Here is a 26,128-nt window from a genome sequence, read left to right as displayed (position 1 = left end):
CTAATAACAGTGTGTAATATCTCCTAATGACAGTGTGTAATATCTCCTAATAACAGTGTGTAATATCTCCTAATAACAGTGTGTAATATCTCCTAATGACAGTGTGTAATATCTCCTAATGACAGTGTGTAATATCTCCTAAAAACAGTGTGTAATATCTCCTAATAACAGTGTGTAATATGTCCTAATGACAGTGTGTAATATCTCCTAATGACAGTGTGTAATATCTCCTAATGACAGTGTGTAATATCTCCTAATGACAGTGTGTAATATATCCTAATGACAGTGTGTAATATCTCCTAATGACAGCGTGTAATATCTCCTAATGACAGTGTGTAATATCTCCTAATGACAGTGTGTAATATCTCCTAATGACAGTGTGTAATATCTCCTAATGACAGTGTGTAATATATCCTAATGACAGTGTGTAATATCTCCTAATGACAGCGTGTAATATCTCCTAATGACAGCGTGTAATATCTCCTAATGACAGCGTGTAATATCTCCTAATGACAGTGTGTAATATCTCCTAATGACAGTGTGTAATATCTCCTAATGACAGTGTGTAATATCTCCTAATGACAGCGTGTAATATCTCCTAATGACAGCGTGTAATATCTCCTAATGACAGCGTGTAATATCTCCTAATGACAGTGTGTAATATCTCCTAATGACAGTGTGTAATATCTCCTAATGACAGTGTGTAATATCTCCTAATGACAGCGTGTAATATCTCCTAATGACAGTGTGTAATATCTCCTAATGACAGTGTGTAATATCTCCTAATGACAGTGTGTAATATCTCCTAATGACAGTGTGTAATATCTTCTAATGACAGTGTGTAATATCTCCTTTAATAACAGTGTGTAATATATCCTAATGACAGTGTGTAATATCTCCTAATGACAGTGTGTAATATCTCCTAATGACAGTGTGTAATATATACTAATGACAGTGTGTAATATATCCTAATGACAGTGTGTAATATCTCCTAATGACAGTGTGTAATATCTCCTAATGACAGTGTGTAATATATCCTAATGACAGTGTGTAATATCTCCTAATGACAGTGTGTAATATCTCCTAATGACAGTGTGTAATATCTCCTAATGACAGTGTGTAATATCTCCTAATGACAGTGTGTAATATCTCCTAATGACAGTGTGTAATATCTCCTAATGACAGTGTGTAATATCTCCTAATGACAGTGTGTAATATCTCCTAATGACAGTGTGTAATATCTCCTAATGACAGTGTGTAATATCTCCTAATGACAGTGTGTAATATCTCCTAATGACAGTGTGTAATATCTTCTAATGACAGTGTGTAATATCTCCTTTAATAACAGTGTGTAATATATCCTAATGACAGTGTGTAATATCTCCTAATGACAGTGTGTAATATCTCCTAATGACAGTGTGTAATATATACTAATGACAGTGTGTAATATATCCTAATGACAGTGTGTAATATCTCCTAATGACAGTGTGTAATATCTCCTAATGACAGTGTGTAATATATCCTAATGACAGTGTGTAATATCTCCTAATGACAGTGTGTAATATCTCCTAATGACAGTGTGTAATATCTCCTAATGACAGTGTGTAATATCTCCTAATGACAGTGTGTAATATATCCTAATGACAGTGTGTAATATCTCCTAATGACAGTGTGTAATATCTCCTAATGACAGTGTGTAATATCTCCTAATGACAGTGTGTAATATCTCCTAATGACAGTGTGTAATATCTCCTAATGACAGTGTGTAATATATCCTAATGACAGTGTGTAATATCTCCTAATGACAGTGTGTAATATATCCTAATGACAGTGTGTAATATCTCCTAAAAACAGTGTGTAATATCTCCTAATGACAGTGTGTAATATCTCCTAATGACAGTGTGTAATATCTCCTAATGACAGTGTGTAATATCTCCTAATGACAGTGTGTAATATCTCCTAATGACAGTGTGTAATATATCCTAATGACAGTGTGTAATATATCCTAATGACAGTGTGTAATATCTCCTAATGACAGTGTGTAATATCTCCTTTAATAACAGTGTGTAATATCTCCTAATGACAGTGTGTAATATCTGCTAATTACAGTGTAATATCTCTTTTAATAACAGTGTGTAATATCTCCTAATGACAGTGTGTAATATCTCCTAATGACAGTGTGTAATATCTCCTAATAACAGTGTGTAATATCTCCTAATGACAGTGTGTAATATCTCCTAATGACAGTGTGTAATATCTCCTAATAACAGTGTGTAATATCTCCTAATAACAGTGTGTAATATCTCCTAATGACAGTGTATAATATCTCCTAATAACAGTGTGTAATATCTCCTAATGACAGTGTGTAATATCTCCTAATGACAGTGTGTAATATATCCCAATGACAGTGTGTAATATCTCCTAAAACCAGTGTGTAATATCTCCTAATGACAGTGTGTAATATCTCCTAATGACAGTGTGTAATATCTCCTAATGACAGTGTGTAATATCTCCTAATGACAGTGTGTAATATCTCCTAATGACAGTGTGTAATATCTCCTAATGACAGTGTGTAATATCTCCTAATGACAGTGTGTAATATATCCTAATGACAGTGTGTAATATATCCTAATGACAGTGTGTAATATATCCTAATGACAGTGTGTAATATATCCTAATGACAGTGTGTAATATCTCCTAATGACAGTGTGTAATATCTCCTAATGACAGTGTGTAATATCTCCTAATGACAGTGTGTAATATATCCTAATGACAGTGTGTAATATCTCCTAATGACAGTGTGTAATATCTCCTAATTACAGTATAATATCTCTTTAATAACAGTGTGTAATATCTCCTAATGACAGTGTGTAATATCTCCTAATGACAGTGTGTAATATCTCCTAATGACAGTGTGTAATATCTCCTAATGACAGTGTGTAATATCTCCTAATGACAGTGTGTAATATCTCCTAATGACAGTGTGTAATATCTCCTAATGACAGTGTGTAATATCTCCTAATGACAGTGTGTAATATCTCCTAATGACAGTGTGTAATATCTTCTTTAATAACAGTGTGTAATATCTCCTAATGACAGTGTGTAATATCTCCTAATGACAGTGTGTAATATCTCCTAATGACAGTGTGTAATATCTCCTAATGACAGTGTGTAATATATCCTAATGACAGTGTGTAATATCTCCTAATGACAGTGTGTAATAACTCCTAATGACAGTGTGTAATATCTCCTAATGACAGTGTGTAATATATCCTAATGACAGTGTGTAATATCTCCTAATGACAGTGTGTAATATCTCCTAATTACAGTATAATATCTCTTTTAATAACAGTGTGTAATATCTCCTAATGACAGTGTGTAATATCTCCTAATGACAGTGTGTAATATCTCCTAATGACAGTGTGTAATATCTCCTAATGACAGTGTGTAATATCTCCTAATGACAGTGTGTAATATCTCCTAATGACAGTGTGTAATATATCCTAATGACAGTGTGTAATATCTCCTAATGACAGTGTGTAATATATCCTAATGACAGTGTGTAATATCTCCTAATGACAGTGTGTAATATCTCCTAATGACAGTGTGTAATATCTCCTAATGACAGTGTGTAATATCTCCTAATGACAGTGTGTAATATCTCCTAATTACAGTATAATATCTCTTTTAATAACAGTGTGTAATATCTCCTAATGACAGTGTGTAATATCTCCTAATGACAGTGTGTAATATCTCCTAATGACAGTGTGTAATATCTCCTAATGACAGTGTGTAATATATCCTAATGACAGTGTGTAATATCTCCTAATGACAGTGTGTAATATATCCTAATGACAGTGTGTAATATCTCCTAATGACAGTGTGTAATATATCCTAATGACAGTGTGTAATATCTCCTAATGACAGTGTGTAATATCTCCTAATGACAGTGTGTAATAACTCCTAATGACAGTGTGTAATATCTCCTAATGACAGTGTGTAATATATCCTAATGACAGTGTGTAATATCTCCTAATGACAGTGTGTAATATCTCCTAATTACAGTATAATATCTCTTTTAATAACAGTGTGTAATATCTCCTAATGACAGTGTGTAATATCTCCTAATGACAGTGTGTAATATCTCCTTTAATAACAGTGTGTAATATCTCCTAATGACAGTGTGTAATATCTCCTAATAACAGTGTGTAATATATCCTAATGACAGTGTGTAATATCTCCTAATGACAGTGTGTAATATCTCCTAATGACAGTGTGTAATATCTCCTTTAATAACAGTGGGTAATATCTCCTAATGACAGTGTGTAATATCTCCTAATGACAGTGTGTAATATCTCCTAATGACAGTGTGTAATATCTCCTAATGACAGTGTGTAATATCTCCTTTAATAACAGTGTGTAATATCTCCTAATGACAGTGTGTAATATCTCCTAATAACAGTGTGTAATATCTCCTAATGACAGTGTGTAATATCTCCTAATAACAGTGTGTAATATCTCCTAATAACAGTGTGTAATATCTCCTAATGACAGTGTGTAATATCTCCTAATGACAGTGTGTAATATCTCCTAATGACAGTGTGTAATATCTCCTAATGACAGTGTGTAATATCTCCTAATGACAGTGTGTAATATCTCCTAATGACAGTGTGTAATATCTCCTAATGACAGTGTGTAATATCTCCTAATGACAGTGTGTAATATCTCCTAATGACAGTGTGTAATATCTCCTAATGACAGTGTGTAATATCTCCTAATGACAGTGTGTAATATCTTCTTTAATAACAGTGTGTAATATCTCCTAATGACAGTGTGTAATATCTCCTAATGACAGTGTGTAATATCTCCTAATGACAGTGTGTAATATCTCCTAATGACAGTGTGTAATATATCCTAATGACAGTGTGTAATATCTCCTAATGACAGTGTGTAATAACTCCTAATGACAGTGTGTAATATCTCCTAATGACAGTGTGTAATATATCCTAATGACAGTGTGTAATATCTCCTAATGACAGTGTGTAATATCTCCTAATTACAGTATAATATCTCTTTTAATAACAGTGTGTAATATCTCCTAATGACAGTGTGTAATATCTCCTAATGACAGTGTGTAATATCTCCTAATGACAGTGTGTAATATCTCCTAATGACAGTGTGTAATATCTCCTAATGACAGTGTGTAATATATCCTAATGACAGTGTGTAATATCTCCTAATGACAGTGTGTAATATATCCTAATGACAGTGTGTAATATCTCCTAATGACAGTGTGTAATATCTCCTAATGACAGTGTGTAATATCTCCTAATGACAGTGTGTAATATCTCCTAATGACAGTGTGTAATATCTCCTAATTACAGTATAATATCTCTTTTAATAACAGTGTGTAATATCTCCTAATGACAGTGTGTAATATCTCCTAATGACAGTGTGTAATATCTCCTAATGACAGTGTGTAATATCTCCTAATGACAGTGTGTAATATATCCTAATGACAGTGTGTAATATCTCCTAATGACAGTGTGTAATATATCCTAATGACAGTGTGTAATATCTCCTAATGACAGTGTGTAATATATCCTAATGACAGTGTGTAATATCTCCTAATGACAGTGTGTAATATCTCCTAATGACAGTGTGTAATAACTCCTAATGACAGTGTGTAATATCTCCTAATGACAGTGTGTAATATCTCCTAATGACAGTGTGTAATATATCCTAATGACAGTGTGTAATATCTCCTAATGACAGTGTGTAATATCTCCTAATTACAGTATAATATCTCTTTTAATAACAGTGTGTAATATCTCCTAATGACAGTGTGTAATATCTCCTAATGACAGTGTGTAATATCTCCTTTAATAACAGTGTGTAATATCTCCTAATGACAGTGTGTAATATCTCCTAATAACAGTGTGTAATATATCCTAATGACAGTGTGTAATATCTCCTAATGACAGTGTGTAATATCTCCTAATGACAGTGTGTAATATCTCCTTTAATAACAGTGGGTAATATCTCCTAATGACAGTGTGTAATATCTCCTAATGACAGTGTGTAATATCTCCTAATGACAGTGTGTAATATCTCCTAATGACAGTGTGTAATATCTCCTTTAATAACAGTGTGTAATATCTCCTAATGACAGTGTGTAATATCTCCTAATAACAGTGTGTAATATCTCCTAATGACAGTGTGTAATATCTCCTAATAACAGTGTGTAATATCTCCTAATAACAGTGTGTAATATCTCCTAATGACAGTGTGTAATATCTCCTAATGACAGTGTGTAATATCTCCTAATGACAGTGTGTAATATCTCCTAATGACAGTGTGTAATATCTCCTAATGACAGTGTGTAATATATCCTAATGACAGTGTGTAATATCTCCTAATGACAGTGTGTAATATATCCTAATGACAGTGTGTAATATCTCCTAATGACAGTGTGTAATATCTCCTAATGACAGTGTGTAATATCTCCTAATGACAGTGTGTAATATCTCCTAATGACAGTGTGTAATATCTCCTAATGACAGTGTGTAATATCTCCTTTAATAACAGTGTGTAATATCTCCTAATGACAGTGTGTAATATCTCCTAATAACAGTGTGTAATATCTCCTAATGACAGTGTGTAATATCTCCTAATAACAGTGTGTAATATCTCCTAATAACAGTGTGTAATATCTCCTAATGACAGTGTGTAATATCTCCTAATGACAGTGTGTAATATCTCCTAATGACAGTGTGTAATATCTCCTAATGACAGTGTGTAATATCTCCTAATGACAGTGTGTAATATATCCTAATGACAGTGTGTAATATCTCCTAATGACAGTGTGTAATATATCCTAATGACAGTGTGTAATATCTCCTAATGACAGTGTGTAATATCTCCTAATGACAGTGTGTAATATCTCCTAATGACAGTGTGTAATATCTCCTAATGACAGTGTGTAATATCTCCTAATGACAGTGTGTAATATCTCCTAATGACAGTGTGTAATATCTCCTTTAATAACAGTGTGTAATATCTCCTAATGACAGTGTGTAATATCTCCTAATAACAGTGTGTAATATATCCTAATGACAGTGTGTAATATCTCCTAATGACAGTGTGTAATATCTCCTAATGACAGTGTGTAATATCTCCTAATGACAGTGTGTAATATCTCCTTTAATAACAGTGTGTAATATCTCCTTTAATAACAGTGTGTAATATCTCCTAATGACAGTGTGTAATATCTCCTAATGACAGTGTGTAATATCTCCTAATGACAGTGTGTAATATCTCCTTTAATAACAGTGTGTAATATCTCCTAATGACAGTGTGTAATATCTCCTAATAACAGTGTGTAATATCTCCTAATGACTGTGTAATAACTCCTAATGACAGTGTGTAATATCTCCTAATGACAGCGTGTAATATCTCCTAAAAACAGTGTGTAATATCTCCTAATGACAGTGTGTAATATCTCCTAATGACAGTGTGTAATATCTCCTAATGACAGTGTGTAATATCTCCTAATGACAGTGTGTAATATCTCCTTTAATAACAGTGTGTAATATCTCCTAATGACAGTGTGTAATATCTCCTAATAACAGTGTGTAATATCTCCTAATGACAGTGTGTAATATCTCCTAATAACAGTGTGTAATATCTCCTAATGACTGTGTAATAACTCCTAATGACAGTGTGTAATATCTCCTAAAAACAGTGTGTAATATCTCCTAATGACAGTGTGTAATATCTCCTAATGACAGTGTGTAATATCTCCTAATGACAGTGTGTAATATCTCCTTTAATAACAGTGTGTAATATCTCCTAATGACAGTGTGTAATATCTCCTAATAACAGTGTGTAATATATCCTAATGACAGTGTGTAATATCTCCTAATGACAGTGTGTAATATCTCCTAATGACAGTGTGTAATATCTCCTTTAATAACAGTGGGTAATATCTCCTAATGACAGTGTGTAATATCTCCTAATGACAGTGTGTAATATCTCCTAATGACAGTGTGTAATATCTCCTAATGACAGTGTGTAATATCTCCTTTAATAACAGTGTGTAATATCTCCTAATGACAGTGTGTAATATCTCCTAATAACAGTGTGTAATATCTCCTAATGACAGTGTGTAATATCTCCTAATAACAGTGTGTAATATCTCCTAATAACAGTGTGTAATATCTCCTAATGACAGTGTGTAATATCTCCTAATGACAGTGTGTAATATCTCCTAATGACAGTGTGTAATATCTCCTAATGACAGTGTGTAATATCTCCTAATGACAGTGTGTAATATCTCCTAATGACAGTGTGTAATATATCCTAATAACAGTGTGTAATATCTCCTAATGACAGTGTGTAATATATCCTAATGACAGTGTGTAATATCTCCTAATGACAGTGTGTAATATCTCCTAATGACAGTGTGTAATATCTCCTAATGACAGTGTGTAATATCTCCTAATGACAGTGTGTAATATCTCCTAATGACAGTGTGTAATATCTCCTAATGACAGTGTGTAATATCTCCTAATGACAGTGTGTAATATCTCCTTTAATAACAGTGTGTAATATCTCCTAATGACAGTGTGTAATATCTCCTAATAACAGTGTGTAATATATCCTAATGACAGTGTGTAATATCTCCTAATGACAGTGTGTAATATCTCCTAATGACAGTGTGTAATATCTCCTTTAATAACAGTGTGTAATATCTCCTTTAATAACAGTGTGTAATATCTCCTAATGACAGTGTGTAATATCTCCTAATGACAGTGTGTAATATCTCCTAATGACAGTGTGTAATATCTCCTAATGACAGTGTGTAATATCTCCTTTAATAACAGTGTGTAATATCTCCTAATGACAGTGTGTAATATCTCCTAATAACAGTGTGTAATATCTCCTAATGACTGTGTAATAACTCCTAATGACAGTGTGTAATATCTCCTAATGACAGCGTGTAATATCTCCTAAAAACAGTGTGTAATATCTCCTAATGACAGTGTGTAATAACTCCTAATGACAGTGTGTAATATCTCCTAATGACAGTGTGTAATATCTCCTAATGACAGTGTGTAATATCTCCTAATGACAGTGTGTAATATCTCCTAATGACAGTGTGTAATATATCCTAATGACAGTGTGTAATATCTCCTAATGACAGTGTGTAATATCTCCTAATGACAGTGTGTAATATCTCCTAATGACAGTGTGTAATATCTCCTAATGACAGTGTGTAATATCTCCTAATGACAGTGTGTAATATCTCCTAATAACAGTGTGTAATATCTCCTAATGACATTGTGTAATATCTCCTAATGACAGTGTGTAATATCTCCTAATGACAGTGTGTAATATCTCCTAATGACAGTGTGTAATATCTCCTTTAATAACAGTGTGTAATATCTCCTAATGACAGTGTGTAATATCTCCTAATGACAGTGTGTAATATCTCGTAATGACAGTGTGTAATAACTCCTAATGACAGTGTGTAATATCTCCTAATGACAGCGTGTAATATCTCCTAAAAACAGCGTGTAATATCTCCTAATGACAGTGTGTAATAACTCCTAATGACAGCGTGTAATATCTCCTAATAACAGTGTGTAATATCTCCTAATAACAGTGTGTAATATCTCCTAATGACAGCGTGTAATATCTCCTAATGACAGCGTGTAATATCTCCTAATGACAGTGTGTAATATCTCCTAATGACAGTGTGTAATATCTCCTAATGACAGTGTGTAATATCTCCTAATGACAGTGTGTAATATATCCTAATGACAGTGTGTAATATCTCCTAATGACAGTGTGTAATATCTCCTAATGACAGTGTGTAATATCTCCTAATGACAGTGTGTAATATCTCCTAATGACAGTGTGTAATATCTCCTAATGACAGTGTGTAATATCTCCTAATAACAGTGTGTAATATCTCCTAATGACATTGTGTAATATCTCCTAATGACAGTGTGTAATATCTCCTAATGACAGTGTGTAATATCTCCTAATGACAGTGTGTAATATCTCCTTTAATAACAGTGTGTAATATCTCCTAATGACAGTGTGTAATATCTCCTAATGACAGTGTGTAATATCTCGTAATGACAGTGTGTAATAACTCCTAATGACAGTGTGTAATATCTCCTAATGACAGCGTGTAATATCTCCTAAAAACAGCGTGTAATATCTCCTAATGACAGTGTGTAATAACTCCTAATGACAGTGTGTAATATCTCCTAATGACAGTGTGTAATATCTCCTAATGACAGTGTGTAATATCTCCTTTAATAACAGTGTGTAATATCTCCTAATGACAGTGTGTAATATCTCCTAATGACAGTGTGTAATATCTCCTAATAACAGTGTGTAATATATCCTAATGACAGTGTGTAATATCTCCTAATGACAGTGTGTAATATATCCTAATGACAGTGTGTAATATCTCCTAATGACAGTGTGTAATATCTCCTTTAATAACAGTGTGTAATATCTCCTAATGACAGTGTGTAATATCTCCTAATGACAGTGTGTAATATCTCCTAATGACAGTGTGTAATATCTCCTAATGACAGTGTGTAATATCTCCTAATGGCAGTGTGTAATATCTCCTTTAATAACAGTGTGTAATATCTCCTAATGACAGTGTGTAATATCTCCTAATGACAGTGTGTAATATCTCCTAATGACAGTGTGTAATATCTCCTAATGACAGTGTGTAATATCTCCTAATGACAGTGTGTAATATCTCCTTTAATAACAGTGTGTAATATCTCCTAATGACAGTGTGTAATATCTCCTAATGACAGTGTGTAATATCTCGTAATGACAGTGTGTAATAACTCCTAATGACAGTGTGTAATATCTCCTAATGACAGCGTGTAATATCTCCTAAAAACAGTGTGTAATATCTCCTAATGACAGCGTGTAATAACTCCTAATGACAGCGTGTAATATCTCCTAATAACAGTGTGTAATATCTCCTAATAACAGTGTGTAATATCTCCTAATGACAGTGTGTAATATCTCCTAATAACAGTGTGTAATATCTCCTAATAACAGTGTGTAATATCTCCTAATGACAGCGTGTAATATCTCCTAATGACAGCGTGTAATATCTCCTAATGACAGCGTGTAATATCTCCTAATGACAGCGTGTAATATCTCCTAATGACAGCGTGTAATATCTCCTAATGACAGTGTGTAATATCTCCTAATGACAGTGTGTAATATCTCCTAATGACAGTGTGTAATATCTCCTAATAACAGTGTGTAATATCTCCTAATGACAGCGTGTAATATCTCCTAATAACAGTGTGTAATATCTCCTAATGACAGTGTGTAATATCTCCTAATGACAGTGTGTAATATCTCCTAATGACAGTGTGTAATATCTCCTAATGACAGTGTGTAATATCTCCTTTAATAACAGTGTGTAATATCTCCTAATGACAGTGTGTAATATCTCCTAATGACAGTGTGTAATATCTCCTAATAACAGTGTGTAATATATCCTAATGACAGTGTGTAATATCTCCTAATGACAGTGTGTAATATCTCCTAATGACAGTGTGTAATATATCCTAATGACAGTGTGTAATATCTCCTAATGACAGTGTGTAATATCTCCTTTAATAACAGTGTGTAATATCTCCTAATGACAGTGTGTAATATCTCCTAATGACAGTGTGTAATATCTCCTAATGACAGTGTGTAATATCTCCTAATGACAGTGTGTAATATCTCCTAATGACAGTGTGTAATATCTCCTAATGACAGTGTGTAATATCTCCTTTAATAACAGTGTGTAATATCTCCTAATGACAGTGTGTAATATCTCCTAATGACAGTGTGTAATATCTCCTAATAACAGTGTGTAATATATCCTAATGACAGTGTGTAATATCTCCTAATGACAGTGTGTAATATATCCTAATGACAGTGTGTAATATCTCCTAATGACAGTGTGTAATATCTCCTTTAATAACAGTGTGTAATATCTCCTAATGACAGTGTGTAATATCTCCTAATGACAGTGTGTAATATCTCCTAATGACAGTGTGTAATATCTCCTAATGACAGTGTGTAATATCTCCTTTAATAACAGTGTGTAATATCTCCTAATGACAGTGTGTAATATCTCCTAATGACAGTGTGTAATATCTCGTAATGACAGTGTGTAATAACTCCTAATGACAGTGTGTAATATCTCCTAATGACAGCGTGTAATATCTCCTAAAAACAGTGGGTAATATCTCCTAATGACAGTGTGTAATAACTCCTAATGACAGCGTGTAATATCTCCTAATAACAGTGTGTAATATCTCCTAATAACAGTGTGTAATATCTCCTAATGACAGTGTGTAATATCTCCTAATAACAGTGTGTAATATCTCCTAATAACAGCGTGTAATATCTCCTAATGACAGCGTGTAATATCTCCTAATGACAGCGTGTAATATCTCCTAATGACAGCGTGTAATATCTCCTAATGACAGTGTGTAATATCTCCTAATGACAGCGTGTAATATCTCCTAATGACAGTGTGTAATATCTCCTAATGACAGTGTGTAATATCTCCTAATGACAGTGTGTAATATCTCCTAATAACAGCGTGTAATATCTCCTAATGACAGCGTGTAATATCTCCTAATAACAGTGTGTAATATCTCCTAATGACAGTGTGTAATATCTCCTAATGACAGTGTGTAATATCTCCTAATGACAGTGTGTAATATCTCCTAATGACAGTGTGTAATATCTCCTTTAATAACAGTGTGTAATATCTCCTAATGACAGTGTGTAATATCTCCTAATAACAGTGTGTAATATCTCCTAATGACAGTGTGTAATATATCCTAATGACAGTGTGTAATATCTCCTAATGACAGTGTGTAATATCTCCTAATGACAGTGTGTAATATCTCCTTTAATAACAGTGTGTAATATCTCCTAATGACAGTGTGTAATATCTCCTAATGACAGTGTGTAATATCTCCTAATAACAGTGTGTAATGTATCCTAATGACAGTGTGTAATATCTCCTAATGACAGTGTGTAATATCTCCTAATGACAGTGTGTAATATATCCTAATGACAGTGTGTAATATCTCCTAATGACAGTGTGTAATATCTCCTTTAATAACAGTGTGTAATATCTCCTAATGACAGTGTGTAATATCTCCTAATGACAGTGTGTAATATCTCCTAATGACAGTGTGTAATATCTCCTAATGACAGTGTGTAATATCTCCTAATGACAGTGTGTAATATCTCGTAATGACAGTGTGTAATAACTCCTAATGACAGTGTGTAATATCTCCTAATGACAGCGTGTAATATCTCCTAAAAACAGTGTGTAATATCTCTTAATGACAGTGTGTAATAACTCCTAATGACAGCGTGTAATATCTCCTAATGACAGCGTGTAATATCTCCTAATGACAGTGTGTAATATCTCCTAATGACAGTGTGTATTATCTCCTAATGACAGTGTGTAATATCTCCTAATAACAGTGTGTAATATCTCCTAATAACAGTGTGTAATATCTCCTAATGACAGCGTGTAATATCTCCTAATGACAGCGTGTAATATCTCCTAATGACAGCGTGTAATATCTCCTAATGACAGTGTGTAATATCTCCTAATGACAGCGTGTAATATCTCCTAATGACAGTGTGTAATATCTCCTAATGACAGTGTGTAATATCTCCTAATGACAGTGTGTAATATTTCCTAATGACAGCGTGTAATATCTCCTAATAACAGTGTGTAATATCTCCTAATGACAGTGTGTAATATCTCCTAATGACAGTGTGTAATATCTCCTAATGACAGTGTGTAATATCTCCTAATAACAGTGTGTAATATCTCCTAATGACAGCGTGTAATATCTCCTAAGTCTGTGACAATGTGGCATGTGATGTGTGTGTGTGTTTGTGTGTACACATACCTGCATGTGTTGGCATGTGTGTGTGCTTGCGTGTGTGTGTCTGTGTGTCTGCTCCCTGCAGGTGTTTGACGGGGCAGTCATTGTGTTGTCCCTGGCCCCTATGGTAGCCTCCACGGTAGCCAATGGCCCCAGCAGCCCCTGGGATGCCATCAGCCTCATCATCACCCTGCGCATCTGGAGGGTCAAGAGAATCATCGACGGTGAGACTGAGGGTGGAGCAGACCAGACGTTCCTGTCTGTCTGTCTGTCTGTCTGTCTGTCTGTCTGTCTGTCTGCCTGCCTGCCTGCCTGCCTGCCTGCCTGCCTGCCTGCCTGCCTTGCCTTGCCTTGCCTTGCCTTGCCTTGCCTTGCCTGCCTGCCTGCCTGCCTTGCCTTGCCTTGCCTGCCTGCCTGCCTGCCTGCCTGCCTGCCTGTGTGTCAAAGCCCTGCTGGTGGTCTGTCTGTCTGTCTGTCTGTGTGTCAAAGCCCTGCTGGTGGTCTGTCTGTCTGTCTGTGTGTCAAAGCCCTGCTGGTGGATGTCTTACTAGAGTCATCATGACCTTGGTCATCGTCCCTGTCAGTCAACAGGTTTCCTTAGTGTTCTTGGTATTACTCTTAGATGGATGGTTAGTTAGTTTGGTAGGATTGGTTCTAGTGAGATATTATTGAAAAATTCAACAACCTTACGTTGTACCAACAGATGACTTTGAACTTGATCTATCAGTCCTTAATTATTACACCTGACTGATCTTCTACGAGAGGGACACGACTGGGATACGTGGTTGTCTCACCTAGTTATCTTCAGATGGATGCACTTTGTAAGTTGCTCTGCATAAAAGCGTCTGCTAAATGACAAAAATTGAAAAAAATGTTGGATATTTTGGATTTACAATTTTAGCGCTAAATTCGAAAATACCATACTTCACCTAAGGATGATAAAGTCTATTGCTTATTCAATATATGATTGACAGCACAACCCCATTCTCCCCATGATTATACACATTATTTACTATTCACAGCAATATAATTATTGATCGTCCCTCGGAGTAAATTGCCACCCGTTCTCCTACTTAAACTGGTATTGATCCTAAGCCCTGTTTAAACAGATTTAGAAAAGCCATGATAATGACTATACTGGCTGTTCTATGTTATGCTAATGTTTGCAGATTGATTTCTAACAGGAGGTCACCCTCAGTCTCAGTGAGAGCTGTGCATGCATGATCAACCTACACACCTCAGTCTCTCTAGCTATAGACAGTATACTTACATGACCTCACCATCTGCTCTGTGTGTATCGACCAATCTCCAGACCAGAAACAGTGTACATACAGTACCTGACCTATGTAGTCTACATAAGAGCTACATAGACCTACATTCTCTGAGTGTACAAAACATTAAGGACACCTGCTATTTCTGTGACACAGACGGACCAGGTGAATCCAGGTGAATCCAGGTGAATCCAGGTGAATCCAGGTGAAAGCTATGATCCCTTATTGATGTCACTTGATAAATCCACTTGAAGGGGAGGAGACAGGTTAAATAATGATTTTTAAGCCTTGAGACATTGAGACATGGATTGTGTGTGCACCATTCAGAGGGTGAATGGGTGAGACAAATTGGGCAGCTAATAATCCCCCACTTCAGCTTCCCCTTGGTGAATGTGAATTTGGCTGTGCCTGCCTGCCCCCTATGCTCTGCTCCCGTCCCCTTGTTAAGTGTGAGTTCTGCTGTGCCTGTCTCCCCCCTTTGCTCTCCCCGGCAACGAGTTCCGCTGTTTCATCCTCCCCCTCTGCTCTCCCTCCCCATGCATTCTGCTGTGCTCTTCCTGCCTCCCCCCTCTGCTCTCCCTCCCTCTTCCTGCGTGTTCACATCAACAGCTCTATTAATAGGCTATGGGAGAGCAGAACAGAGCAGAGCTGCTGGAGAGAGATGGCTGCAGGCACTGCCTGCTGTCAGTAGTTCACTAGTAGGTCTCCTCTGCTGTAGAGGGCTTGGTTATTCACTCTGCTGCTTCCCAGTCTGTATGGCCTAATAATGTGGCCCTACTCAGGAGAGCAGCTGTGCACTAAGGTCACTGTGTAGAACAGAAGAGGGGATATGACTCAGCTGAAGTCAATACCAGAGCATGTGGACTTCTATGTCTTGTGTGTTTAAATATCACATGTATTGGAGGTGCTCATGAATACGTATAATATGTTTCGTATGGCTCTGAGGCCAGGCTATGTGCGCATGTGTTTGGTTTTGAGTGAAGATATGGTCTAATCCTGTCTCTTCTCTCTCTCTCTCTCTCTCTCTCTCTTCCCTCTCTTCTCTCTCTCTCTCTGTCTCCTCCCTCTCTGTCTCTTCTCTCTCTCTCTCTCTGTCTCTCCCTCTCTGTCTCTTCTCTCTTCTCTCTCTGTCTCTTCCCTCTCTCTTCTCTCTCTCTCTCTGTCGCTTCCCACTATCACTCTCCTCTCTCTCTCTATCTCTTCTCTATCTGTCTCTTCCCTCTCTCTCTTCCCTCTCTCTATCTCTCTTCTCTCCTCTATCTGTCTCTTCCCTCTCTGTCTCTTCCCTCTCTCTCTGTCTCTTCTCTCTCTCTGTCAAGGTTTTGATCAGTAACCATGGTCAAATATTTAGCCACGGTGTACTGTCAATTTAGGACTGCAGTTTGCTTTGTGTTTGTGCTTGTGTTTCCCAATAAGCAATGGAGTTTTGTCTCTCTGTCTCTTCCGTCTCTCTCTCTTTGTCTCTTCCCTCTTCCCTCTCTCTGTCTCCTCTCTATCTCTTCTCTCTATGTCTCTTCCCTCTCTCTCTCTCTGTCTCCTCTCTATCTCTTCTCTCTATCAGTCTCTTCCCTCTCTCTCTCTCTGTCTCCTCTCTATCTCTTCTCTCTATCAGTCTCTTCCCTCTCTCTCTCTCTGTCTCCTCTCTATCTCTTCTCTCTACCTGTCTCTTCCCTCTCTCTCTCTCTTCATCTCCTCTCTCTCTTCCCTCTCTTCTCTCTCTCTATCTCTCTTCTCTACTCTATCTGTCTCTTCTCTCTGTCTCTTCCCTCTCTCTGTCTCTGTCTCTTCTCTCTGTCTCTTCCCTCTCTCTGTCTCTTCTCTCTGTCTCTTCTCTCTGTCTCTTCCCTCTCTCTCTGTCTTCTCAATTCAATTCAATATAATATAATATACAAAAGTGAAATAAACAATAAAAATTAACAGTAAACATTACACATACAAAAGTTTCAAAAGAATAAAGACATTACAAATGTCATATTATTTATATATACAGTGTTGTAACGATGTACAAATGGTTAAAGTACACAAGGGGAAATAAGTAAACATAAATATGGGTTGTATTTACAATGGTGTTTGTTCTTCACTGGTTTCCCTTTTCTTTGTGGCAACAGGTCACAAATCTTGCTGCTGTGATGGCACACTGTGGAATTTCACCCAGTAGATATGGGAGTTTATCAAAATTGGGTTTGTTTTCAAATAATTTGTGGGTCTGTGTAATCTGAGGGAAATATGTGTCTCTAATATGATCATACATTGGGCAGGAGGTTAGGAAGCGCAGCTCAGTTTCCACCTCATTTTGTGGGCAGTGTGCACATAGCCTTTCTTCTCTTGAGAGCCATGTCTGCCTACAGCGGCCTTTCTCAATAGCAAGGCTATGCTCACTGAGTCTGTACATAGTCAAAGCTTTCCTTAAGTTTGGGTCAGTCACAGTGGTCAGGTATTCTGCCACTTTGTTCTCTCTGTTTAGGGCCAAATAGCATTCTAGTTTGCTCTGTTTTTTTGTTAATTCTTTCCAATGTGTCAAGTAATTATCTTGTTGTTTTCTCATGATTTGGTTGGGTCTAATTGTGCTGCTGTCCTGGAGCTCTGTGGGGTGTGTTTGTGTTTGTGAACAGAGCCCCAGGACCAGCTTGCTTAGGGGACTCTTCTTCAGGTTCATCTCTCTGTAGGTGATGGCTTTGTTATGGAAGGTTTGGGAATCGCTTCCTTTTAGGTGGTTGTAGAATTGAACAGCTCTTTTCTGGATTTTGATAATTAGCCGGTATCGGCCTAATTCTGCTCTGCATGCATTATTTGGTGTTCTACGTTGTACACAAAGGATATTTTTGCAGAATTCTGCATGCAGTCTCAATTTTGTGTTTGTCCCATTTTGTGAATTCTTGGTTGGTGAGCGGACCCCAGACCTCACAACCATAAAGGGCAATGGGTTCTATGACTGATTCAAGTATTTTTAGCCAGATCCTAATTGGTATGTTGAATTTTATGTTCCTTTTGATGGCATAGAATGAATGCCCTTCTTGCCTTGTCTCTCAGATCGTTCACAGCTTTGTGGAAGTTACCTGTGGCGAAGTTACCTGTCTTCTCTCTCTCTCTCTTCTCTCTCTCTCTCTCTTCTCTCTTTATCTGTCTCCTCTCTCTCTCTCTCTTCATCTATCTCCTCTCTCTGTCTCTTCCCTCTTCCCTCTCTCTCTTCTCTCTCTGTCGCTTCCCACTATCTCTCTATCTCTTCTCTCTCTGTCTCTTCCCTCACTCTCTCTATCTTCCCTCTCTCTATCTCTCTTCTTTCCTCTATCTGTCTCTTCTCTCTATCTGTCTCTTCCCTCTCTCTGTCTCCTCTCTCTGTCTCTTCCCTCTCTCTCTCTGTCTCTTCCCTCTGTCTCCTCTCTCTATATATATGTCTTCTCTCTCTATCTGTCTCCTCTCTATCTATCTCTTCTCTCTCTGTCTCTTCCCTCTCTCTATCTGCACTGATAAAAAACATTTCAAATGTTGCTACATAAGACCGATTTGAGCCGGTCGGTCACATATTTACATTTACATTTTAGTCATTTATCCAGAGCGACTTACAGTAGTGAATGCATACATTTCATACAATTTTTTCTCCGTACTGGCCCCCCGTGGGAATCGAAATGTATATTTCGATAATATATTATTGGATGTAATGTATTTGCATTTTGTATTGTTTTAGTGAGTATGTTTATTGTGACTGTGTAAAGGCCCTTACCTGCCCTGGGACTACAGGTGCAAATGAGCTTTTGGCTAACCCCGGCACATTTACATGGATGTTGCATTATTGTAATATTGATGTTGATTAATGTGCATTGTCCCCTATAAATAAATAGATATCGTATATGTCTCTTCCCTCTCTCTCTCTGTCTCTTCCCTCTCTCTCTCTGTCTCTTCTCTCTCTCTCTATCTGTCTCTTCTCTCTATCTGTCTCTTAACTCTATCTGTCTCTTCCCTCTATCTGTCTCTTAACTCTATCTGTCTCTTCCCTCTATCTGTCTCTTCTCTCTCTCTCTGACCCCTGTCTCTTCCCTCTCTTTCTCTGTCTCTTCCCTCTATCTGTCTCTTCACTCTCTCTCTGACCTCTGTCTATCTGTGTCTTCCCTCTCTCTATCTGTCTCTATTCTCTCTATCTGTCTCTTCCCTCTCTCTATCTGTCTCTTTCCTCTCTCTCTCTGTCTCTTCCCTCTATCTCTTTTCTCTCTGTCTTCCCTCTCACTATCTGTCTCTTCACTCTCTCTCTTCCCTCTCTATCTCTTTTCTCTCTGTCTCTTCCCTCTCTCTGTCTGTTCTATCTCTATTTCTTCTCTCTCTGTCTCTTCCCTCTCTCTAACTATCTATTCCCTCTCCCAGCCTATGTGTTGCAGGTGAAGGTGGAGATGGAGCTGGAGATCCTGCAGTGTGAGAAGATCAAGGCTGTCAGGGAGGAGCAGCTGGAACGACTCACCCAGATCTGCCAGGAACAGGCAGTAAGTCCCCGCACCATCACCTCACAGATAGCGTTGAGACTAGGGTTAGGGTTTTGGTTGAAGCTAGGTTATGGTTGAGACTAGGGCTAAGGTTGAACCAGGATTTAAAAATAAATAATAATAATTACATTTATTTCACCTTTATTTAACCAGGTAGGCCAGTTGAGAACAAGTTCTCATTTACAACTGCGACCTGGCCAAGATAAAGCAAAGCAGTGCGACAAAAACAACAACACAGAGTTACACATGGGATAAACAAACTTACAGTCAATAACACAATAGAAAAATCTGTATACAGTGTGTGCAAATGAAGTAAGGAGGTAAGGCAATAAATAGGCCAATAGTGGCGAAGTAATTACAATTTAGCAATTAACACTGGAGTGATATGCAGTTGAAGTCGGAAGTTTACATACACCTTAGCCAAACACATTTAAACTGAGTTTTTCACAATTCCTGACATTTAATCCTAGTAAAAATTCCCTGTCTTAGGTCAGTTAGGATCACCACTTTATTTTAAGAATGTGAAATGTCAGAATAATAGTAGAGAGAATGATTTATTTCATTTTTTATTTCTTTCATCACATTCCCAGTGGGTCAGAAGTTTACATACACTCAATTAGTATTTGGTAGCATTGCCTTTAAATTGTTTAACTTGGGTCAAACATTTCAGGTAGCTTTGCAGAAGCTTCCCACAATAAATTGGGTGAATTTTGGCCCATTCCTCCTGACAGAGCTGGTGTAACTGAGTCAGGTTTGTAGGCTTCCTTGCTCGCACACACTTGTCCTTAAGCCATTTTGCCACAACTTTGGAAGTATGCTTGGGGTCATTGTTCATTTGGACGACCCATTTGCGACCAAGCTTTAACTTCCTGACTGATGTCTTGAGATGTTGCTTCAATATATCCACATAATTGTCCTCCCTCATGATGCCATCTATTTTGTGAAGTGCACCAGACCCTCCTGCAGCAAAGTACCCCCACAACATGATGCTGCCACCCCCGTGCTTCACGGTTGGGATGGTATTCTTCGGCTTGCAAGCTTCCTACTTTTTCCTCCAAACATAATGATGGTCATTATGGCCAAACAGTTCTATTTTTGTTTCATCAAACCAGAGGACATTTCTCCAAAAAGTATGATCTTTGTCCCCATGTGCAGTTGCAAACCGTAGTCTGGCTTTTTTTTATGGCGGTTTTGGAGCAGTGGCTTCTTCCTTGCTGAGCGGCCTTTCAGGTTATGTCGATATAGGACTCATTTTACTGTGGATATTGATACTTTTGTACCTGTTTCCTCCAGCATCTTCACAAGGTCCTTTGCTGTTGTTCTGGGATTGATTTGCACTTTTCGCACCAAATTACGTTCATCTCTAGGAGACAGAATGCGTCGCCTTCCTGAGCGGTATGACGGCTGCGTGGTCCCATGGTGTTTATACTTGCGTACTATTGTTTGTACAGATGAACGTGGTACCTTCAGGCATTTGGAAATTGCTCCCAAGGATGAACCAGACTTGTGGAGGTGTACAATTTTTTCTGAGGTCTTGGCTGATTTCTTTTGATTTTCCCATGATGTCAAGCAAAGAGTCACTGAGTTTGAAGGTAGGCCTTGAAATACATCCACAGGTACACCTCCAATTGACTTAAATTATGTCAATAAGCCTATCAGAAGCTTCTAAAGCCATGACATCTGTTTAAAGGCACAGTCAACTTAGTGTATGTAAACTTCTGATCCACTGGAATTGTGATACAGTGAATTATAAGTGAAATAATCTGTCTGTAAACAATTGTTGGAAAAATTAGTTGTCATGCACAAAATTATAGTTTGTTAACAAGAAATTTGTAGAGTGGTTGAAAAACGAGTTTTAATGACTCCAACCTAAGTGTATGTAAACTTCTGACTTCAACTGTATGTGCAGATGAGGATGTGCAAGTAGAAATACTGGTATGCAAAAGAGCAGAAAAACAAAAAACAAATATGGGGATGAAATAGGTAGTTGGTGTCATGGAATATTGCCTCAGAAACATAACACTCTTACCAGAACTTGTGAATTCAATATAGACTTTAATACAGAGTAGCAAAGCCGAGCCCTTCCATGAAAAATACTAAATTCTCATATTACAGAGTCCTGCCTTTATAGGATTCTGTCTTTGCATGATGTATAGAGTCCCCTCCCTCTATATGAAAATAGCTTTCCTTGACCTTTCTCCATTATTGTCTCTCCATCTCAGTTCTTGCTTGTTAACGCCCACATCTGACAGCTGTATAGGTTTTAATGGTAGCAGGGCCTGGTCATATATGTTCCATTCCTTATATGGCTATTGTCACGGCTGTCGTAGGAAGGAGCGGACCAAAGTGCAGCGTGTGTGTCGTTCCACATTTTATTTTCACCCTGAAACTATGCAATACATAAACATAAACTAAAGAACGAAAAACAACAAACCGTGACGCAGAGTTGAAACATACACTAACTCAAAAACAATCTCCCACAAACCCAGGTGGGAAAAACACCTACTTAAGTATGATCTCCAATTAGAGACAACGATGACCAGCTGCCTCTAATTGGAGATCATCCCAAACAAAACCCAACATAGAAATACAAAACTAGAACATAACAACATAGAAAATTTTAACTAGAAAACCCCCCTGTCACGCCCTGACCTACTCTACCATAGAAATAACAGCTTTCTATGGTCAGGACGTGACAGCTATTCTGTCTCAGCTCTTCAAAGTGGACAGCCTAAATGCTGCTAATAATGGACCATAGTCATGAGTTTTGCTCCCACATAATCCTCCCTTTGAGACTAAACAGTCTCACACAAAAACACACAAATAAATCAAAGGCAAGGGAGCATCAATCATCAAGCACTGGGCAGACTTTCCCCTATCTGGCCTAACAATTGGGACTCCATAAACTCAAAGAAGACCGGATCAAACATCTCCATTCATATACAATGGAAAGAAATAAAAGATCCAATCTGTAGAAATACAAAGTAAAATCAAACTGAAAATACAATGTAAAAGCATTATCATGTAATACATAGCCTTGCCTGAGGTTATCTCAATTATGTAAAACATAAAGAAAATAAGAAAACCCTTATAATGTCATTCTAAATACGACACTTAAACAAGATCCTTCCTTGCAGACACCTCTGTTACAACAGTGAAATCACAAATGAAAACACCTGTTAAAGGACATGGTCTGTGGACACTTGTAACCAGAATTTCCCCATGTTACCTACTAGTTTAAGTAAACAAAATTCAGAAGTTCTAACTTCATTTATCCCTTGTCAAAGGTACAAAGGAAATAGAAAATACACTCCATAGTAAGTGATTACAAGGTTATACATATTGCAGCAGTCCAGTTTTCAATCAAGCACATTAGAATCAGGTGCTTTACTGAGAACAGGAAAACCTTGATCACCATAATCATTGCAATCATATCCTCCTCCTGGAGTAACCCCATTTACCTAAAGCTAAATCCAACCAGTCCCAAGCATGGGTTCATTGTCCTGAACCTCTTGTCACAATCCCTTCAGTTTGGTCATAGCTAAAGGAAAAGATCCATCTAGTACATTGTTATTATTAGGTGTTATCCAAAGAAATATTGATTCAAACCCTGATTTAACCTCATCTCTTGCTTTGTATTCATCAAGAACTCCTCTCTGCTGTCCAATTGCATCTAGGTATACTTTTGGATCTGATTCATAGGCTCTCCGTACTCTATGTTTTACAGACTCATCCTGCTGTGATTTAATGGTAGACACCTGTTGTATCGCTCTAACTAAAATACAGACACCTGTTCAGTCTTTTGGGAAGACATTCAAGAGTTTGTTCTGCCCACACATCCTGAAACTATCAGCTATACCTTTATCCTGATTCTTTAACATTTCAAGAGATAATGTTACTTGAGCTATATTACCACATTTACCTTTGTGATTCACAATCATTCCTTTATCATCAAATTTACCAACTCCTGCAGTTTCTAACACCCAAATAGTTTAACAATTAACTGTAGTGTTTCTCACATCTATCCCACTATCTCCATAGCTGTAGAAACATTCACTATTTTTACAATAGTAAACCTATCATTATGTGGACCGTTTAATTCAGTTCTTATGTCATATGTTGCACATTCATGTTCTCCCAACATAGTTTTGTTTAATTCACTTCTACTTTTAGTGCTACCTAATGCCAAGCTGCATTCTATGTTACACAAAGGAATGTAGTATTTTCTCTGAATACATTGAACATTTTCCATTTAACACATTCTTCAAATGATGCAAGTTCAGGTACTATTAAAAGATCAGACAAAGGTGATTTGCTACACAAAATGCAATTGTCCATCCTATGTTTAGCTGTTGTGTACTTATAAAACTTATACAAGCCATTTGTTATTGCTTTTCAATTTTTTTGATCAATGTTTGATCCTGGGGTAGTTTCTTCATTGTAGCTACACCAGTTGGTAACAGATGTCCAGATTTTCTGCATCAACCCACTTTCTTGTGGTTTTGCTATTGTCTTAGTTGATGTACTAGTCTCTAGTGGGAGGTGATTTTACAATTTCTTCTAGGTTTGTCGCTGGTGCTGTCTAGACCATTCTACCGTTCTTCATCTGTCCTGGTTCACTGTCTGTTAGAAAGACCATGTGAGGACAGATAAGTTAATGATAAGAAAGTCTCCTTTCCATTCTCCTGTCGTTGTTTCTTCGTCCCCTTGGACAGCACCTCTGTCAGGGGTATCTGCCAGCGTAGGTATGTCATCAGGAGCAACAGGCATGTCGCTCCTCCCCATCCTTGGACTCTCTGGATATTCAGGAGAGAGTGTCTGTTGGCTGTTGGAAGTTGCTCCTTGATCAACCTCATCTTCAGCTTCTTCCTGGTTCCTGCCTGGCCCCTGCCTGGCCCCTGACTGGTGCATCGATCTCCTCTGCTCCCGTTCCCTTTGGACACCCACCTGGTGTATCAGCATCCTCTGCTCCCGTTCCCTTTGGACACCCACCTGGTGTATCAGCATCCTCTGCTCCTGTTCTCTTTGGACACCCACCTGGTGTATCAGCATCCTCTGCTCCCGTTCCCTTTGGACACCCACCTGATGTATCAGCATCCTCTGCTCCCGTTCCCTTTGGACACCCACCTGAAGTATCAGCATCCTCTGCTCCCGTTCTCTTTGGACACCCACCTGATGTATCAGCATCCTCTGCTCCCGTTCCCTTTGGACACCCACCTGATGTATCAGCATCCTCTGCTCCCGTTCCCTTTGGACACCCACCTGGTGTATCAGCATCCTCTGCTCCCGTTCCCTTTGGACACCCACCTGATGTATCAGCATCCTCTGCTCCCGTTCCCTTTGGACACCCACCTGATGTATCAGCATCCTCTGCTCCCGTTCCCTTTGGACACCCACCTGGTGTATCAGCATCCTCTGCTCCCGTTCCCTTTGGACACCCACCTGATGTATCAGCATCCTCTGCTCCCATTCCCTTTGGACACCCACCTGATGTATCAGCATCCTCTGCTCCCGTTCCCTTTGGACACCCACCTGATGTATCAGCATCCTCTGCTCCCGTTCTCTTTGGACACCCACCTGATGTATCAGCATCCTCTGCTCCCGTTCTCTATGGACACCCACCTGATGTATCAGCATCCTCTGCTCCCGTTCTCTTTGGACACCCACCTGATGTATCAGCATCCTCTGCTCCCGTTCTCTTTGGACACCCACCTGGTGTATCAGCATCCTCTGCTCCCGTTCCCTTTGGACACCCACCTGATGTATCAGCATCCTCTGCTCCCGTTCCCTTTGGACACCCACCTGATGTATCAGCATCCTCTGCTCCCGTTCCCTTTGGACACCCACCTGGTGTATCAGCATCCTCTGCTCCCGTTCCCTTTGGACACCCACCTGGTGTATCAGCATCCTCTGCTCCCATTCCCTTTGGACACCCACCTGATGTATCAGCATCCTCTGCTCCCGTTCCCTTTGGACACCCACCTGATGTATCAGCATCCTCTGCTCCCGTTCTCTTTGGACACCCACCTGATGTATCAGCATCCTCTGCTCCCGTTCTCTTTGGACACCCACCTGATGTATCAGCATCCTCTGCTCCCGTTCTCTTTGGACACCCACCTGATGTATCAGCATCCTCTGCTCCCGTTCCCTTTGGACACCCACCTGGTGTATCAGCATCCTCTGCTCCCGTTCCCTTTGGACACCCACCTGATGTATCAGCATCCTCTGCTCCCGTTCCCTTTGGACACCCACTTGGTGTATCAGCATCCTCTGCTCCCGTTCTCTTTGGACACCCACCTGATGTATCAGCATCCTCTGCTCCCGTTCCCTTTGGACACCCACCTGATGTATCAGCATCCTCTGCTCCCGTTCTCTTTGGACACCCACCTGATGTATCAGCATCCTCTGCTCCCGT

General features: G+C 38.3%; 1 protein-coding gene across 2 annotated transcripts in view; it reads left to right on the top strand.

The window, feature by feature from the left end:
- Positions 1 to 26,128, top strand: part of LOC115166998 (transmembrane protein 266) — a 117,173-nt gene that overhangs the window by 73,364 nt on the left and 17,681 nt on the right. For both annotated transcript variants that reach the window (XM_029720997.1, XM_029720998.1), the window contains exons 7-8: positions 14,056 to 14,194; positions 19,598 to 19,713. In XM_029720997.1, coding sequence (XP_029576857.1) covers positions 14,056 to 14,194; positions 19,598 to 19,713 — 255 coding nt within the window. The remainder of the gene's footprint in view (positions 1 to 14,055; positions 14,195 to 19,597; positions 19,714 to 26,128) is intronic.

The sequence above is a fragment of the Salmo trutta genome, chromosome 29, assembly GCF_901001165.1.
Source record: "Salmo trutta chromosome 29, fSalTru1.1, whole genome shotgun sequence".
NCBI classification, from domain to species: domain Eukaryota; kingdom Metazoa; phylum Chordata; class Actinopteri; order Salmoniformes; family Salmonidae; genus Salmo; species Salmo trutta.
The sequence above is the reverse complement of the archived record's forward strand: the minus strand, read 5'-3'. Positions and strand labels throughout refer to the sequence as shown.